This window comes from Aphanomyces astaci, assembly GCF_000520075.1.
Source record: "Aphanomyces astaci strain APO3 unplaced genomic scaffold supercont1.84, whole genome shotgun sequence".
Classification (NCBI taxonomy): domain Eukaryota; phylum Oomycota; class Saprolegniomycetes; order Saprolegniales; family Verrucalvaceae; genus Aphanomyces; species Aphanomyces astaci.
This window is the reverse complement of record NW_009798347.1, coordinates 119812-136224: the sequence shown is the minus strand read 5'-3', so window position 1 is coordinate 136224 and position 16413 is coordinate 119812. Positions and strand designations below refer to the sequence as shown.

At 51.4% G+C, this 16413-nt stretch overlaps 11 protein-coding genes across 21 annotated transcripts; 5 read left to right on the top strand and 6 right to left on the bottom strand.

Annotated features, from left to right (window-relative positions):
• Positions 1–79: 79 nt before the first annotated feature.
• H257_16344 (hypothetical protein) lies at positions 80–937 on the bottom strand. The gene has a single exon (XM_009844740.1). The coding sequence runs from the start codon at positions 890–892 to the stop codon at positions 260–262; it is 633 nt and encodes a 210-aa protein (XP_009843042.1). The 5' UTR covers positions 893–937; the 3' UTR covers positions 80–259.
• Positions 938–2218: 1281 nt separating this feature from the next.
• H257_16343 (hypothetical protein) lies at positions 2219–2951 on the top strand. The gene is made up of 2 exons (XM_009844739.1): positions 2219–2251; positions 2315–2951. Exon 2 carries the CDS (start codon positions 2449–2451, stop codon positions 2719–2721), a length of 273 nt encoding a protein of 90 aa, XP_009843041.1. The 5' UTR covers positions 2219–2251; positions 2315–2448; the 3' UTR covers positions 2722–2951.
• Positions 2952–3140: 189 nt separating this feature from the next.
• H257_16342 (hypothetical protein) lies at positions 3141–3679 on the top strand (the record flags this gene model as incomplete). Its single annotated transcript, XM_009844738.1, has 2 exons — positions 3141–3484; positions 3550–3679. 2 exons carry the CDS (start codon positions 3141–3143, stop codon positions 3677–3679), a joined length of 474 nt encoding a protein of 157 aa, XP_009843040.1.
• Positions 3680–3953: 274 nt separating this feature from the next.
• H257_16341 lies at positions 3954–5491 on the bottom strand. 2 transcript variants are annotated; one of them, XM_009844736.1, is made up of 10 exons: positions 5321–5491; positions 5220–5262; positions 5004–5170; positions 4777–4960; positions 4646–4720; positions 4506–4592; positions 4417–4462; positions 4316–4352; positions 4189–4257; positions 3954–4143 (listed from the first exon to the last, which is right to left on the bottom strand). In XM_009844736.1, the coding sequence occupies exons 1-10, from the start codon at positions 5470–5472 to the stop codon at positions 4074–4076; spliced, it is 930 nt and encodes a 309-aa protein (XP_009843038.1). In that variant the 5' UTR covers positions 5473–5491; the 3' UTR covers positions 3954–4073. The 2 variants fall into 2 exon arrangements, with proteins under 2 accessions (XP_009843038.1, XP_009843039.1); XM_009844737.1 differs by having other exon boundaries at positions 3954–4257.
• Positions 5492–6108: 617 nt separating this feature from the next.
• On the top strand, positions 6109–7718 carry H257_16340 (hypothetical protein). Of its 9 annotated transcripts, XM_009844735.1 has the most exons (8): positions 6114–6201; positions 6259–6561; positions 6618–6753; positions 6805–6864; positions 6914–7108; positions 7206–7372; positions 7431–7530; positions 7603–7718. In XM_009844735.1, exons 1-7 carry the CDS (start codon positions 6130–6132, stop codon positions 7509–7511), a joined length of 1014 nt encoding a protein of 337 aa, XP_009843037.1. In that variant the 5' UTR covers positions 6114–6129; the 3' UTR covers positions 7512–7530; positions 7603–7718. The 9 variants fall into 9 exon arrangements, with proteins under 9 accessions (XP_009843036.1, XP_009843037.1, XP_009843030.1 ...); XM_009844734.1 differs by having other exon boundaries at positions 6109–6201; positions 7431–7718; XM_009844728.1 differs by having other exon boundaries at positions 6914–7372; positions 7431–7718.
• An 884-nt stretch (positions 7719–8602) lies between these two features.
• H257_16339 (hypothetical protein) lies at positions 8603–9165 on the bottom strand (the record flags this gene model as incomplete). Its single annotated transcript, XM_009844726.1, has 1 exon — positions 8603–9165. One exon carries the CDS (start codon positions 9163–9165, stop codon positions 8671–8673), a length of 495 nt encoding a protein of 164 aa, XP_009843028.1. The 3' UTR covers positions 8603–8670.
• A 1351-nt stretch (positions 9166–10516) lies between these two features.
• Positions 10517–11654, bottom strand: H257_16338 (hypothetical protein). Its single transcript, XM_009844725.1, has one exon. The coding sequence runs from the start codon at positions 11635–11637 to the stop codon at positions 10624–10626; it is 1014 nt and encodes a 337-aa protein (XP_009843027.1). The 5' UTR covers positions 11638–11654; the 3' UTR covers positions 10517–10623.
• A 59-nt stretch (positions 11655–11713) lies between these two features.
• Positions 11714–12731, top strand: H257_16337 (hypothetical protein). Its single transcript, XM_009844724.1, has one exon. It carries the CDS (start codon positions 11849–11851, stop codon positions 12698–12700), a length of 852 nt encoding a protein of 283 aa, XP_009843026.1. The 5' UTR covers positions 11714–11848; the 3' UTR covers positions 12701–12731.
• Positions 12732–12771: 40 nt separating this feature from the next.
• On the top strand, positions 12772–13845 carry H257_16336. 2 transcript variants are annotated; one of them, XM_009844723.1, is made up of 3 exons: positions 12772–13078; positions 13132–13452; positions 13495–13845. In XM_009844723.1, the coding sequence occupies exons 1-3, from the start codon at positions 12785–12787 to the stop codon at positions 13807–13809; spliced, it is 930 nt and encodes a 309-aa protein (XP_009843025.1). In that variant the 5' UTR covers positions 12772–12784; the 3' UTR covers positions 13810–13845. The 2 variants fall into 2 exon arrangements, with proteins under 2 accessions (XP_009843025.1, XP_009843024.1); XM_009844722.1 differs by having other exon boundaries at positions 13132–13845.
• Positions 13846–14041: 196 nt separating this feature from the next.
• Positions 14042–15187, bottom strand: H257_16335 (hypothetical protein; the record flags this gene model as incomplete). Its single annotated transcript, XM_009844721.1, has 5 exons — positions 14042–14359; positions 14421–14522; positions 14566–14814; positions 14862–14918; positions 14975–15187. 5 exons carry the CDS (start codon positions 15185–15187, stop codon positions 14042–14044), a joined length of 939 nt encoding a protein of 312 aa, XP_009843023.1.
• Positions 15188–15377: 190 nt separating this feature from the next.
• Positions 15378–16262, bottom strand: H257_16334 (hypothetical protein; the record flags this gene model as incomplete). The annotated part of the gene is made up of 2 exons (XM_009844720.1): positions 15378–15821; positions 15882–16262. The coding sequence occupies 2 exons, from the start codon at positions 16260–16262 to the stop codon at positions 15378–15380; spliced, it is 825 nt and encodes a 274-aa protein (XP_009843022.1).
• Between the last annotated feature and the right edge of the window lie 151 nt (positions 16263–16413).

The following is a 16413-nucleotide window of genomic DNA, read 5'->3' as shown; positions in this document are numbered from 1 at the left end:
CACCCGATGCAGCTGTTCGGCTCTAGATACATTGTGGGATCTACCGGTACGTACACCCAAGCCTTTCTAACATATCATTCCACGTAGTAGCGCCGCGGAGAAAAATAAATACAATGTCAAATTATAGTTTCCTTCTGTGCTAGCTACCCTTGGCAGGCGATGACATGGGTGGCGGGGTCGTTGGAAGGCGGTGGTCGATGGCGGGGTACAATACAGATGTTACACCGGGGTATATATGTGGACAACTTGACGCCGCTTCTCATCCCATGGACTCGTCGTCCATGTCCAAAATGGAGTGCAGGATCTTGACTTCTTGCGGTGTTAGCTCCATGGTGCAGGACGGGGGTCGGATTTCGTAGTCGGGTTGGTCGTCGTCGCTCATGAGGTTGTTGATGGCGTCCATGGCTTCTGGCTTTAGGAATGCCTCGCCAGAGGACAGGTCCAACGCGGCAAACAGTTGCTTTTGCAGGGACGGACGCTTTTGACTGCTGCACCCTGAGGAGGGCTGCACTGGAGCACCGCTGAGGTAGGGAAGGCTGGTGCTGCTCGTGAGCTCGGGCGACTTTTTGATGCGTCGCTTCAGGTCTGACCGCCGTTGGTTGTTGTTGTGTCGGATGCGGTGTTCTTCGCACATGGTGTGGATTTCGCCGTTGAATTTGAGCGTGCGCTCGTTCGAGCACCGGCCCGACTTGTACCGACATGTGCCGCGCCAAGACCGTTGCTTGCAGGCGCCACCGAGCTCGACTGGTTTCTTGTGCATGGGCATGACGTTCATGGCGTGGCGTTGTAGTGGGGGGGTAGGTCGTTGCATGCTGAGTGCCACAAACCGTTGTTTGCTTGGGAATTGGTGATCCATTGAGAAATCGGACGATGGATAGTATGCCACGGACATGGCGGAATTGAAAATGACATGCCTCGACTACAACACGGCCGAAATTTCGAGTCTATTCTCTCGCACGGTTTGGCTGTTTTATCCTTCGTCGCAACTTTATCCGGATGTTGACCAATCTGCCTTGATAATAGTAATATTATTGCGAAATGTAGAACCATCGTAGATTCGTGACACAAACTCGACACCATCGGCGACACCAAGACGCCAAGCAACATCTCGACGACGGACGACGAGTAGTTGCCGTCGTCTTCCCGATCGATTCATTTTGCTTGTAGACGGACGCAAGCAGGCTAAAGAGACCAGATGTGGCTGCTGGTGCTTGTGAATTGACATCGTTTTTCGAATGTTGACGGGATATCCGGATACGTTCTTCAAATAACGCAATGGCATTTTACACATCCAAGCACATTTGTCACATAAAATGTCGTTCCAAATTGACCTGCTTGCATTTGTCAGAAACGCCACAAATCATTTCGTTTGGTTGAGCCTTTGGAATAATTCCGTCATTAAAACAGTTTCACTGTTGTTTTGACCCGAAATATTGTTTGTATGCTCAGTCCACGTCACCTCTTACGTTAAGGGCATCTCAGTGGTTGGTTACAGTATAGTGATAGCGAACCACTAGCGATGCAGTGAACCCCGCAGATTTAGCATCGAATGTGAGTACATTCGATGGGGGTAGGACAGAGTCCTAGGTTACTGGTGAAAACGTGTATCCGGATGTATTAATTTCAAAACAAGAAGTGGAACTGTTTTACTGAGGGAATTGTACGAGGCTTTGCCATCCAAGTCGAGGTGAACGTTACTGTATCTCTCTCCTTGGTCATGGTTCCTCGATTCAATTGCCAACAAGTGAATCCGTGGGCGGTCGAGACACTTTGCTTTCAACGGGCGCCAGTTTTACACTTCTAAAACCTCAGTTTGTGGTACATACTAGTGGAGTTGAAGGTCCATAAGGACTCTCAGTACATATATACTAGTACTTACTACGTGCAGTTTGCAGTTTGGACAAACTACGTTGAAGTACTTTGCGTTAGATAGTACTTACTTCCCACGACCGTCATGACGATGACTTGGACGTTTGAGTAAAGCCACGCAAGGGTACGTACCCCAAGATCTTGAAACCCAATCTCAACATCTCGAACATAATGACGGTACATATGACAGTACCTACTGTATTGTAGAACGTGGGACTGTACTCCTCTACGTACTACCAGTACTGGTATGTACTAGGTACTACTTGAACTGTAGTTATTTGTTCATGTTAGTACCGAATTACTACGTAGTAATTGACTAGTACCATCTAGCCCAGTACGCCGCTGTGTGGCAATGGTTGGAACGCTGCTGAAAGCCCAAAACGTTGACATCCAGCACGCCTTGAACGACGAGACTTCATGTCTTTCACGACGTGGTGATGTATAGGTCGGAATAATGGCATACCAACATTCAGCCCCCTGCGACGGTTTCTTCGAAACGACCAGGTCGGTTGTCCAACGCACCCCCAGACGCTTATTAGCTGCGGTTCATCTCATCACTCAGCATACGCACCAAGGAACATGAAGGCCTCATCGTCACACTTGGACATGTTTATCATTGCCCTGTGGATATTCGTCGGCGTCGCTGCCGTCGTCTGCGTCCTTGCCTTCGTGCTATTCAGGATGCGCCAACGTCGCCTTGCCGCCGCCGGCCTCGGCGCCACCACGGGCACCAACTCACCCGTTGAAGGCGGTGTGATCTACGACGTCCTGAGTACGCCAGTGATGGCGTACAGTGTCAAGATCGTTGACACCCCAAAAGGATCGCAGAATGTGATGGAAGCTGCGATCTAATTGATGGATAGTAACACCGTCTCTGGTTATATACGTAACCCAAGTCGTGGGCACCTTCCAGTATACTTGTATTGTCGAATGTGCTTCTGGGGGCAACAAGAAGCAAATGAGTGATCATATTTCTACATCCTTATACACGGCTGTCGACCCATCAAGCAGCATGCACCCTTCGAGGACCAAAAACAAGATCTCATTGGTCGAAAAAGATATTTTCGTTGATATATTTTGACCAAGAACATAAAATTCACGCGATTGAAATGTCCCTTATGCATCAACCAATTGGAAGCTGGTTGTGGCACTGTTGAGATGTTCAATTCGTCGCGGAAAGTTAGTCTGAATACTCTGATGACTGCCTCGCAACGTGGACCCCGACGTCAGCCTCTCGTCCAACGGCGGACGAATCGTCCTGGGTCTTGGAGATGAGGAAAGAAAGTTTGAGATGCGGTCGGTTCAAGGAGCTGGCGATCTCGGCCGATGTGCCAGTGACGTCCACCAAGTCGGAGGTGTCGGCTCTGTGGAGGGCGTTCGCACAACGTTGGCTGGGACTTTGCCAAAAGCACGAGACCGTGCGGAAGCAAATTTTGCACCCTCACACGGGCAACTTCGAGCCGGGGGCGATGACGTTAGTTCTAGGCGAGCCGCAGTCCGGCAAGTCGTCGCACATGAAGATCCTCAGCGATCGGTTCCCCCTCACGAAGAGTGCGTTCACGTGGATGGCCGAATCACGTACAACAGCGAGGACGCGCCAGCCACAGCTCGTGACGTACACAAACCAGTGTCGATGTTCTACTTGTTTATGGGGGGTCAACCCTCCCGGGTCGGTCCCAGATCCCCGCCGCTGGGTACAAGTGGCTGTACAACGTCATCTAAACCCCGCTACACCATGGCGATCCCCCTCACGTCGATCGCGTTCAAGTGCCCGACGGACTTGGGGTACCACGACTTAACGAACATCTAGATATATTCTGCGCACGTTCAACATCACGATGCTCACTGCAAGTGCGTCTGTGGACGTCAAAAGTACCAAGACCGATGGACGACCAACATGCTCGTGATTGTCGGCTACATATTGTCCTCTTTCATGTGCTCGCGCTTGTTTGTTTGCGATATGTCAACCACCAAAAGCATGAAGCGTGGCAACATGTGACACTGTATTCATAGTTTTCTACCGGTCAGTGATAATACTCTATATGATCCTTGATCATTCACAGTACAAACCAAAAGGCAAACACTGTCGCAAACAAAAATGCCATTCAGAAGATCGTTACAATCGTGGGCTAGAGATAAACTTGCTAGTGCAATCCAAGGCAAGGTGTCGTTGACCTCAACAGCAACCTGGATAGTAATCGTAGTTAGTCGTGCACAATCGGCAGATCGGCCCGCGCACCCCACTCGGACCACGACCCGTCGTACACTGGCACCCTACTCAACTGGCATTTCCAATCCACGAATGGCATGATAGCTTACCGTTCGAGCGGCACGTCCAGCAAGTGAAGACCCAATGTGAGCACGGACGCTGTCACGCCCGATCCACACCTTGAAGCACAAGTCATAAACAAACAACACTCAACCACCACCACCCATTCATCCTTACGTTGTAGCCACCAGCGTAGTGCCAGCCAAGCGCACGCCTAACACTCCCAAGTACGTTGCCGTCAAGCTATACATGCTATATGTAGCAGAGTAGTTAGTTACCACTGGCTTCAAAGTTGGCTCGAATCTCGTCCACGTCGCGCCACGCCTATCATGAGTGAGAAACCCCCATCGATGCATGCCACGGCTACCGAGAAGTCGTCGGCCGCGAGCACTTTGCCAAATGGCACGTTCAACGCCCCGGGCATGTGGCCCCCGCGCATACCAGGGCGAGGCTCCTAGATACGCTGCCACGTCACAGACCAAAGTGAACATACGACGGATGGCGTACAGGTTCCTTGGCGTAGAAACGGCTGGGGCCGCGGGCGTCAATGATCTGATCCTTCGTGTCCAAGAGCGACAGCACCTGAAAATAGAAATGTCGACATTGCAACGAGAGCAGCATAGAACGTGTGTACTTACTTGTTGGGCGTTCAGCACTAGGGCCGGGCGAGGGACGGCGACGTACGACGCGCTCGGAGTCGGCGCCTCAGGAGGTCCTTGGTCCACGGCGCGGCCTTCCTTCTTCCACTGGGTCAAGCCTCCGTTGAGCACGTGCACTTGGTCGTGGCCAAAGTACTTGAACGTCCACCAGCATCGCGCTGGACTGCCAGAGATTGTCATGGGCGAAGGCTTGACATGGTGTTTACCTGAAGCAGTTGAAGCCACCATACACGACGACAGTGGAGTCGTTTGAAATGCCCAACGCTTGGACGGCAGAAGAAAACTCGGCAGCAGGGGGCAACATGTGTGGCAACGAAGACGACGTGTCCTTGATCGCTTCGATGTCGAAGAACGCCGCGCCAGGCAACCGTTCCTACGAGAGATGAGCACGGGGATGTGGCAGCAAGGAGATGCAAACGCACCGTGTTGAACTCCACACGTCCGTTGCGTGCCTTGTCCAAATACCTATGGCGGCCGACATGGTCAATCACCACACGACAGCTCCTGCGACGGGATTTTGTACCACGAAGCATCAACGAAGCGCACATCACGACCCGAGGAAACCAGCGCTTCCACCTGATCACCTGTCACGAGCGGTCCCAAGCGCGACGACGTGGACATGGTGCTGAGGAGGTTGGAAGGGCGAAGAAAGTTGACACGACCCAGTCGGAACATTGCCAGCTGTGCCTTGCAATATCATACGGAATGCAAGATTTATCACTCCCATAACTTTTGCCCTCCAAAGGTATATTTGATTTCAGGAGTTTAACGTGCAGTGTGTGAGGTAGTATTATGTATAATTTCGAACTACTACGTAGTACATACGTAGTAATATTCTAATATTCACATACATTACTATAATATTACATGTGTGTTCATGATTCGTTGCTTGCGAACGTAGAGCAGAGTTTCTCAGTTGGGCCTTCAAGATTCTGCATGCAGAATATGTGGTTGGTCATGAAGAGATTGCAAAAAACAGCATCGAAATCGGCTCACAGGAAAATTTATTTGCCTTCGTCTCGCCCAAACGGACAGTCTAGTATAAACTCAATACTATAATAACATTTTGAAGTAATATTATTATCTCGATCAAATAGGAATTCAAATACTACTTCAAGTATAGTACTACGTATTAATAGTATTAATACTAGTAGTCCTATTGATACGTAGTACTGCGTAGTACCTGCTTATTAATAGTACTGTATACGGTAAATATACTGAAGTTCGCTCCTCGTAATAAAAATATACGACGAGAAGAACATTTTTTCGGTAAGTTGCCACGATCATCCGGATACTGCCTTTTGATTTTCGGTTTCAACAAAACGTCGGTAGATGGGGAGCGCGGTATCTTCCGATGTCATCGGGACGATGGATGATGCCTCACTCACGTCGATCCTCAAGGAGGTCCCGCCACACACACATGAAAGTCAGCGTAGCTCACCCTTTGGAATCTCATCTTAGGCGATGAAGAAAGACCCGGCCCGCATCGATCGGCTGTTTGCTGCTGCACGCCTCGCCATTCGAGACGAACAGGTCGCTGCCAGCGCCGCAAAGGATGATGCTCCTCCTAGTGACGAACATGGTGGTAAGACTCTGTCAGAAGAAGAATTTGCCGCTGCAGTTGCCGCCGAGTTGAACGCTGTCCGCACGAATCCGCAATCATACATTCCGTACCTGGAAGCCATGTTAACGCAATTCTCCGGCAACATCTTGACCATTCCTTCCGAAGGCATTCGCCTTCAAACGGAAGAAGGTCCGACGGCGGTACGCCTGTAACGTTATGCTTTTTCTTCAACATCGATAGCGTCTCTCTCGAGTAGGTGCAAGACTGCCTGGTCTTCTTAAAGGCGCATCAGCCAGTGGACTACTTGGTGTTGGAACCCAACATGTCCAAAGCTGCCGTGGACCATGCATTAGACCTTGGCAACAACGGCGCTGTGAGCCACACGGGCAGTGGTAACCAACCCCCCCTACCCTACCTTCAGCCATGTTGATACGTACACGTAGATGGCAGCACAATGGTCGGTCGCCTCGAGCACTATGGCGAGTGGAAAGGATCTATTGGAGGTAGGTTATGCTCCTCCTTCTCCTTGGGTATCTTGCTTATCGTGTGTAGAACTGCTCGCGTTCGGGCTATGTCGGCCACGCAACGTAGTGCTGCAGCTCCTCGTGGACGACGGCGTGCCCACCCGCGGCGATCGCATGAGTCTCATGGACAACAAATTCAAAAGTGTCGGCGTCGGCTTTCACACGCACAAGTTCCAAAAGTTTGTGTGTGTGTTGGACTTTGCCGGCGGGTTTGGGGCGTTGGGTACGTCTTGCTCTGGTTGTACGAGGGCGCCACCATCATTTTGTCGTCGTATGCGATACAGTGAGACGATGATCCCAACCACCATCGACCTGTGTAGTGGACAAGCTCACGACGGCCAAGCTCGTGCACGCGCGGGGGGAAATCACGTCGGACGTAGAGCTCGTCCTCCAGAGCATCCCGTTTGACGAGCTCAAGATCGAAGTGCGCGAAGTGCTCACGAACGCCCCTCAAAAGTCCGTCTCGCTCAACTACAAACCTGGCTCGGTATGATATATGTATTGGTAAATGAACGCTCATGTGATGGTGGATGGATGGCTGGTAGATTGAGGTAACGGTGACAAACCCCGACGGATCGAGCCAAATCAAATCGGGGACGTGGGGGGTCGCGGACGCCGCGCAATAGATGAAGTCTTGACAACAGAGTGAGTATTCGTACGTGTTGAGTACATCACAACACTCAAACGACAGTAACGTACCTAGTATATTGTTACTAGTATAGGTTTCCTTATTACCTGGTTAAAGGAACAATGCGTGAAAAGTGCTGCTACAGAATGGACCCAAGTCGAGTGAGTGAGTCGGTAGAGTGGCTTTTGTAATGTACAAACGGTAGTACTGTGTATGGGTGAATATGATCACTTTGCGGACACCGTTCGGACAATTTCAGTCGGACATACTTGGCATTTGTATTGGACTTAAGGGGAACATACTTTGTCCGAATGAAAGTGTCCGAAAGGAATATGCTCGGACATACTTGTGTATTGTATTAACCCGCATAAGAACGATCAGCTTTACAGTAGCGAGCTACGACAGAGCATCCGCCCACAAAATTGCGCACACCGCAGCGTAGCGGAGGTCGTGTGTATAATTTTGTGCAGGCGGTGCCTTGGCGAGGAGTGAGCCCCAATCGTGCACTTCACCGAATGTCCAATCGATTCCTCTTGTCGGGAAAAGCGGCAGGTAGGCCGCAGGCCGTGCCGCTACCCGGACCAGGCCTGGTTCAACTATTCGCATTTAATGCGTAAATTCGGTTAAGTGCGTGTCCGAAGCACATATCCAGCAAATATTTGTCCGAGTCGTTATGGTATGGCATGCTACAGTAGCTACTATTAATAGTACTGTAACGTTAGTACATATTTCTAGTACATACTAGTAATACATGTATTTTAAAACTGTACTATTAATATTAAAATAGTACAGTAGTACAGTAAATAAGTGTACAGTCTTGCCTCACGATGTTGATGTGGAGGTCCACCCGTATCAAGTACGCCATGCTATCATAGCATGTATCATTGCTACAGTATGTACTTCGAAGTACGTAGCTCGGTCTCGTGAACACAACGCAGTCAAGTGCGCTATGTACTTTGAGGTACTGCATAGTAGGGGCAAAGTTGTAGCTCAAGACTTGGCTAACGTTAGTGGATGAACGGGTGTCCGACGTCAATCTCGTTGGTTTGGTGCAGCTTTGGAAGGGTTACTGTAGCACAACAAGACATGCATGGTTGGTTGGTACTCGTTAAATATGTTTGACTAGCAGCTAGACACCTGGAAGGGCGGGCAGGGAGTCACCAGAGCTCGGAAAAGTTGGCTCGCGGCATAGCTTGGAGGCCCATGGCGCGAACCATGAGCAGCTCTTCGGGGTGGGGTTGCTGGTCGTCCCAGTGGTTTACTCGGTCCATCGCCAAGGCTTCGTGGACGTCCACGCGGTCGCTAAAGGACACGCGCTTCCTTGACGTGGAGGGGGATTGAGTAGACCAAGTCACGTCAGGTTGGACCCATTCGCTTGCTAAAACAGCCCTGCGTCGTTCTCGGGCGATGATGTGTCGGGTTTTTTCTGTCGTCATGAGCAGGTGTCGAGCTGTCTCCCAGTCGCCGTTGGCTCGGAACCGGTCGAGCGTCCGTGCTTGCAGTTGCAGGATGCACAGGTACGCAGTCTGGAGTTGGTTGGGCGTGCGTCGGGACGAAGTAGGGCCATTGTAGGAATATGCCGTCTTGGCTGCCTTATTCGTGTCTGTGCTGGTCCATTCAGGGCACGGTCGCTTGCGATGGCTCTCAAGCATATTGGTAAGTGGTTCCCCATGCATAATGGCGGCGTACTGTGGTGGCCGCTGGCACCATGTGGTGATGAGCAGGTGACACTCTCAAGAGGAGAGTACATGGCATTTATTACATTAAATGTATGACGGAAAGAGATCAACCATCTTGAGACATCCCATGGCCACATCGTCATTTGAGACACCAAGGTGTCGCCATTCATGTCAATCAAAATCATTCTTTTTATTGTTTTTGCTGCAGCCAAGTTGTATCGCTCCTGAAAAACAACCGCATTCGAATGAATTACCAGTCGTGTATATGTACCTGAGAAATGTGTTGACGTGAGACGGTGATTTCACGAGTAAGTAGTACTAGTACCGTACTTAACGTTAACACTTTGATACTAGCGTTAGTACGGTTTGGCTGAGCATGGATAAATGCCACTCTCATTACTGTAGTGCTACGGGTATGCATTGTGAGTCAATTGCACTCGAACTGCCCAGTTTGTACACGGCGCTACAGATTACGACGGAAATAATTGCCAAGTGGTACTCTTCAAATATCTAGCAACCCAAGAGGTAATTTTCGCACACCGCCTCTATCGCGTGTCGCTGTTGGATGTGTATCCAATGGATGTCGAATATGTACTCCAGAGTACCATGGTAACGAAGTGAACACCCCTACGTATGGCACCTAGGCACGGGGGGGGGTCGTTGCTTTCGAAGGGTGTGGACAGGTACCAACACCTCCTGTGCAGAGGGGTTGGCCAACCGCACTACGAAAGTCGGGGGCACAGCAAATTCTGCAAGGCCTCCAAGGGTTCTATGAGTGTGGTGTAACGTTACAGTAGACGACTGTAGGGATGACGTTATCGACGATATTGTACTTGAAAATGTTAATTTTTGGCGTGTCAACTCTACACTGCTGTAGCCAACCAAGCATCGCTATTAATACCGGTAGTAACGTTGCTTTGAAGTACAGTACAAAACGGTATAGTACACTGTACACCAAAAAGGCCCAGTGATGGGCATACAGTACAGTATACGAGTATACTGATATCACAAAAACGTGAATGTGCCCTCGATATGCAGCGCTGCTCCAATAGGAGTTGAATTGGTTCCTGACTTAACGTTACTACTAAGAATAATTTATCGTACAGAGGAACTTGATACTACATACAGTACATCTCTTGTGGTTACAAGATGTCGTCCACGCAACACTCTGAACGAGCTCCTCAATTCCTTTCTACTCCAAATACTACCATATCTGTCGTTGATCTGCACCATGAAATACAAAACGCGAATATAATTCTATAATTCAATACAATCTTGAATCAATTATACAATTCGAATATTTAAATAATTTTTTTAAATTTAGTTTCATGGTGCAAAGGTACGACAAATACGGTAGTATACATATATTGTCGTGTTGTGAAGAAGGTCGTTTCAAGATAACAATCAACTTCAGCTCAACTTGATCTGCGGTTAATCCATCCTTTGGTCGGAAAGAAGTGTTGTCCGGTTGAGCTGCAGCCAAGCATGCTTCGCAATGGCATACACGACGTGCACACACCAAGAAGACCAACTCACATGCGTCGAATACACAGATTGCAAATACAGCACCACGTGGATGTGGCCCCTGGACGCCGCCGCCGTGATCACTTTTGGCTGATACGGCTGCAGCTGGGCACCGGTGCAAAGGAATTTCACTGTCTCCAGCGACCCGGTCCATGCCGCACCATACAAGGCGTCATCGCCACAGCCCTCTGCGCCAACGCTTTGCAAGTACGCAGCGACATCGAGCTTGCCATACATGAGCGCATACGTCAACGCGTCCGCTGTGCAGCCTTCCGAGCGGTGCTCGTGTAAAAATTTGACAATGTCCAGATGGCCATTTCGAGCTGCCAAGTCAATCGCTTGGGTCGTACAGCCTTCGTGTCGACGGTCGTGCAAGAATGTCAGGACATCCAGGTGACCATGCGCTGCGGCCCCATCCATCGCGTACACCGTGCATCCTTCCGTGCGATTGGCATGCAGATATGCAACAATCTCCATATGCCCACGCGACGCCGCGCCGTTCATGGCTCGCGTCGTGCACCCTTCGGCTCGATAGGTGTGGAGAAACTGCACGATTTTGAAATGCCCTTCTGTCGCGGCGTAGTCTATCGCATCCGCTGTGCATCGGAATTCAGGGCAAGATGTACAAAACTGCAGGACGTCCAATGCTCCACGTTCGGCCGCTATGTCCAGCACCGTTGGTGTCAGCCTCTCGGGGGTGTGTTTGGCCAACAAGTGAAGGACGTCCCGTCGCTTGGTCGACGTCAAACTATCAAGGTAGCCGTGAAAAATGCATGCCCACTTCCAAGGCACGTCCGACTCGCGATACTTGTCCAGCTTATTCCACTTTAGGCTAAACGGAACAAGGTCTTCCACGCTCCCTAGTTGGTACGACGCCATGATCTCAACCAGGCCTCGTTGCCGCAATGCTTCATCGGCCATGTCGGAATCCAAAATGCACCTTCATAAAAGGTCAAAACTAGATTTGCACTCAGCAATATCCAATCAAATCGCTCCAGGTCGTTTTCAGTCACCCAATCGAAGCTATAATTGGCCAATCATTGAACGCTGAGGTCGTATATCATTTGTTATCAACCAATGACATCTACGCATCACGCATCTTGGTAGCCAATAATCATAGAAGCGAATTGAAATGAAACGGAATAGTCGCAGCAGCAACAAGGGGCGGCAGCAGCCGACGGCCGGAGGGTCCGCGTCAGCCAGGAAGACTTGGTTCGATGACTCTACCATTGCCCTGGTTGCGATGGCTCAAGATCGGGCGCTGAAGGCGAAGGTTAAAGGCAGCAAAGGCGGCGATGATCGGAAGGAAGCAAGGCAACGCTCATCGCAGCTGTCAACGAGTTCGGACACCGTCGGAGTGTCGTTCGCTGGAGCGGCATTCCAAGCCGACTACTTTGCGTCCAAGTTCACCAAACGAGGGCAACTCGTCTACACCATACTTCACGACGTGCTCTCCAAGAGTCCACATGTGCTGCCACCGTCAGAAACACTCGCGGTGGCCTCGTTCGGCGGCGGGCCAGGGACCGACGCGGCTGGCATCGTGTGGATTCAACGAGAGCTTTTTCCCACGTCGTCCGTGCATTGCGTCTTGTTCGACTACGAAACCTCGTGGAAGCGCTACGTGAAAACCTTGGACGACCTGTACGGCGACGCAGTGTCGGTCTCGTTCGCCCCTTGCGACGTGACCCACCCCCTGGACACGGAACCGAATCGCCACGTCAGCGAGATTGAGACCATGGACATCCTTCTCTTCTGCTTTGTGTGTCATGAGACGTCCGCCCGGCAGCGCAACCTGCAGTTCTACCTGGATGTCGCGATCGCAGCCAAGGTGGGGGCACTTGTGATTCTCGCGGACGTCAAGACCAAATCCAAGGAATGCTTGGAGCAAGTAGCGATCGCCATGGCAAGTGTCCGGCGCATCCAACGCTTGAGGCTGTCCAAGGCACCCACGGCCGAAGCGGTAGTTTTTCGAATTGAAGCGTAACGGTTGAATACACAGTTACAGTACTCGTGCGACGGATAATAGTGACCACAATTACGGATAATTCAATTCACTGGCAACTCAAAGATGGACGCAATTCCGACAGACCCTCCCGTGCATGTGCACTCCATTGCGGGCAAAGCGTCGTGCTGCTACGTGGACAGCATGAACGTTGCCTTCGACATGGGAGTCAACTTTGTCAAGTCAGTGGTGCAGGACCATGTGTTCATCTCGCATGGTCACATCGATCACATCCAAGCGCTGCCGGCGCACGCTGCAGAGCGGCAGTTGACTGGCATGAAGCCCGCTACGTACTACATGCCTTCGCACCTCGTGCCACACATGGAGCAAATCATGATCAGCTATTCGAAGATGCAAGAAGTACGTGCAACGCTAAATGTGTCGTATGATCACGAGCATTGGTGGCTGTCTAGTCCGACATTGCAGCTGTTCTCGTCGGTGTGGACGCTGGTAGCATTGTGCATATATCGCCAAAGGTTGCCGTGAAGGCGTTCGCGACGGCGCATCGTGTGGCGAGTCTCGGCTACGTCGCGTACTCCATTTCGAAGACATTAAAGGGTGAGTTCGTGGGGTTGCCAGGGCGAGAGCTCGGAGCGCTCCGAAAGCAAAACGTCGTGCTGGAGGACATCACGTGGGTGCCGTCTGTCGCGTACACGGGGGACACTTGCATTGAATTCTTCGACCAACACGATCGATGCGCGGACTTTTTGCGCGCGGCCGTCCTCGTCACAGAGGTACCCATCTCATGCGTTCAAGCCCTAACTGTTTGTGCAAAGTGCACCTTTTTAGGCGACACGTCGGCCGAGTCGAAAGCGGATGAGACAGGCCACCTCCACCTGAACCAACTCGCACGTCGAATGCATCGCTTCGTCAACTCGTCGCTGGTGCTAACCCACTTTTCTGCCCGCTACAGCTTCCAGTACATCCAGGACACTCTGACCAGGCAACTGCTGCCGCCGCCGCATGATGCCAACGACGAGGTGGTTCGCCGCATCTTCATGGCGTATGGCGACCGCTGGGCCGCAGTGACCCGTCCTCCATCTCCACCTGCACCACCCGCCGTCGCCTCGGATAAACCGACCCAGTCATAATGGCACTTGTAATATTGACAGCATCTATTACACCTGTAGATAGCGCCCGTTGTACATATATGGCATGTATATAGCTAGCTAGCTAGCTAGCTCTCCATCTCGTGGGCAATTGTGTGGCTTCTAGTCTACCAGGATGGCTCGAATCTTCTCGACGAGGTCGTAGAGGTAGAGAGAGAGGGAGATAAGCAATAAGCACAAATATACATGCTTGTCATGCAGGTTCTGGTTGCATTTACTTGTTGGCGTCGTGGAGGAGTTGCTGCAGTTTGTCAGCAACGTCGGGGGACTCTAGGCGGATGCAGTACGTGGTGATCGAGGACGTTGTTGTCAGCACGGGCACGATGACGTTCTTGCCTTTGATCACAACGCTCGGGATGGACGTGAGCAGAGCGTTGAGCAGCAGCTGCGTACCAGCCTTGAAGTCGCTCGTGGCTCGACGCATGACGAGGCGGCCGCGCGTGGATTTGTCCTTGGGCTCCAGCACCTTGAGCGGACCAGCGCCGCACTCGACGTACTCCTTGTCCACCAACTTGAACAGCTTGGCCGTCGTCTTGAGATCACCGACGTGTGTAGTAAGCGTTCAAGGGAATAGGAGCGGTACTACTACTTACTTGAAGCAATACGAGCTCGTTTTCTTCGCCGGTCACGTGGTGGTAGTCCTTTGGCAGCTCCACCTTGGGCACCACGAGATGCTGGACTTCGACCTTGTCGGCCTGGATATGATCGATCAGAGGAAGAATCGTCGATACTACGTACTTCAGCATTTAAAAAGTCGGCGTTCGTGTCGTTCGCGTCGGTCCATGCGGACGCTTCGTCCGTGTTTGTCTTGTCGCCGCCAAAGGACGCCGCCGTGGACGACGACGTGCTGCCGAACCCGCTTGTACCGCTGGAACGTCCAAACCCGCCAGATCCAAACCCAAAGCCAGTCGACGAAGATGTCCCAAATCCACCGCCGGCAAAAGCGGCAAACCCTGTGGAAGAAGCAGCCGAAGTGGGCGCAACGGTCTGACCTTCATGTCAGAAAGATAATGCAAGGGATTTATACGAGGTACCTGGAATGGATTCGTGTTGGCAAATGCCGTAAAGCCAAACGACGATATGGCAGACGTCTAGTTGGAGAGATGGTTGTTGTATGTCATAAAGCAGGCAAGAGATAAGGAAGTACCTTGTCGCCAACGTCCGCCGAGGTGGTTTGCTCACGCGGACTCGAGTCTGTCGTCTTCGACGGACTCACCGGACGTTCCTCCACGTCTTCTTCGTCATGTTGCCCCCGATCGATCCCATCGTGACCTTCTGTGTTCACGCGGGGACGCTTGTTCAGCGGCGACTTCGCATGCGGAGACTTTCCTGGCGACGACGCGGCGCCCACAACGTTCATGGGGTCCAAAATTGAGGTCGAGTTTGTTGGCGATGGGATCCTGCCCTCCGATTGGTCAGTTCCTTCCATTGTTCATATATGCACCAACGTACTATTTTAAAATAACTTTATATTTGTATACAAATTTCACTGTTGGGATTAAAATTACCGCGCGGTTTATGGCGACATCGTGGGAAGGACGCATTCAGGTTCATTGAGATCCCCTGCTGCATGCATGTGTCTGTGTCTCCTGCTCCATGACATTCGGCTGAAGGAACCGATGATCTGACGGATGCTGACCATAGATCGATGTACCCGTTGACAAAGTGGAGGTTGAACCGATGTTGCCCCATTTGATGGTCTCGTGCGCCCAGCCGCAACGAGCTTTGCACTCGATGCAAGCTTCCATCGCTGACGTAAACTTGCGTGGCGTCACGTACATGCTGGACACGGTTGGATGAGTCGCCACGCTTGTGTACGGTCGAGCCACCTTGATCGTCGACGGATGGTGTGCTAGGGCTGTGTACGCTCTAGGGACGAGAATGCGATAATTGAGAGCTGGAGGGGGCAGGATCGTAGAACTGTCCGGAGGAGCTTGAGGAAGATGGTCGTTCAATGACTCGTTCTGTGGAGGCCACCGCATGGCACTTTCGTCCTAGTCGGTGGAATTAGCTCAAGTCTTTTTACTTGCTACGGTAGGAATCCAATTCCCCACCTCCCATTGCTCGTCGCCATCTGCATACTGTACGAAATACCCATGGGTCGTGTCATAGTGTCGAACGGCGCCTGTGAACCATTCCTTTTCATCTGGCCAATACACCTCCACGACGGAGCCCAGTGGAAATTTCACGAGTGCGTCTACAGGCTGTAGATGTGTAGCGATGTGGGTCGTCGTCGCTGCTTTGGACGGGCTAGTGCTGGTGGCAGCTTCGAACGACTCGTCTTCGTACGAACTCTCGTGGATCGCTGGCACCGCCAGTGGCTTTAGCGGTCGCGAAGGAGACCTGGAGCGACTGCGACGCATCGTGTTGTCGTCGGCATCCCCGATGGACTCTTCGTCTACAAACTCTTCGAACGACTCGCCATACTCGCTCATTCCGTCTTTTTTATCGGATCCCAGTAGGTACATTACGAAACCGACTTCGGTTTCAGTGCAGCAAAAGGGCTTGTGTGTTAAGAGAGAGAGTTACTCATGAAGGCGACTTCCTTGCAACAAGGCATGCATGGGCTGGTGTGCTTCACGAGAT

Excerpts from the sequence above, each read along its gene's own strand:
- H257_16344 (XM_009844740.1), bottom strand. The coding sequence starts at position 892 with ATGTCCGTGGCATACTATCCATCGTCCGATTTCTCAATGGATCACCAA.
- H257_16343 (XM_009844739.1), top strand. The coding sequence starts at position 2,449 with ATGAAGGCCTCATCGTCACACTTGGACATGTTTATCATTGCCCTGTGG.
- H257_16341 (XM_009844736.1), bottom strand. The coding sequence starts at position 5,472 with ATGTTCCGACTGGGTCGTGTCAACTTTCTTCGCCCTTCCAACCTCCTC. Across the intron at positions 5,171-5,219 it reads GACGTGTGGAGTTCAACACG|GAACGGTTGCCTGGCGCGGC; the intron begins GTGCGTTTGCAT and ends CATCTCTCGTAG. Across the intron at positions 4,721-4,776 it reads TAGTGCTGAACGCCCAACAA|GTGCTGTCGCTCTTGGACAC; the intron begins GTAAGTACACAC and ends TTCTATTTTCAG.
- H257_16340 (XM_009844734.1), top strand. The coding sequence starts at position 6,130 with ATGGGGAGCGCGGTATCTTCCGATGTCATCGGGACGATGGATGATGCC. Across the intron at positions 6,562-6,617 it reads CGGAAGAAGGTCCGACGGCG|GTGCAAGACTGCCTGGTCTT; the intron begins GTACGCCTGTAA and ends TCTCTCGAGTAG. Across the intron at positions 7,109-7,205 it reads CGGCGGGTTTGGGGCGTTGG|TGGACAAGCTCACGACGGCC; the intron begins GTACGTCTTGCT and ends CGACCTGTGTAG.
- H257_16338 (XM_009844725.1), bottom strand. The coding sequence starts at position 11,637 with ATGGCCGATGAAGCATTGCGGCAACGAGGCCTGGTTGAGATCATGGCG.
- H257_16337 (XM_009844724.1), top strand. The coding sequence starts at position 11,849 with ATGAAACGGAATAGTCGCAGCAGCAACAAGGGGCGGCAGCAGCCGACG.
- H257_16336 (XM_009844722.1), top strand. The coding sequence starts at position 12,785 with ATGGACGCAATTCCGACAGACCCTCCCGTGCATGTGCACTCCATTGCG. Across the intron at positions 13,079-13,131 it reads GCTATTCGAAGATGCAAGAA|TCCGACATTGCAGCTGTTCT; the intron begins GTACGTGCAACG and ends GTGGCTGTCTAG.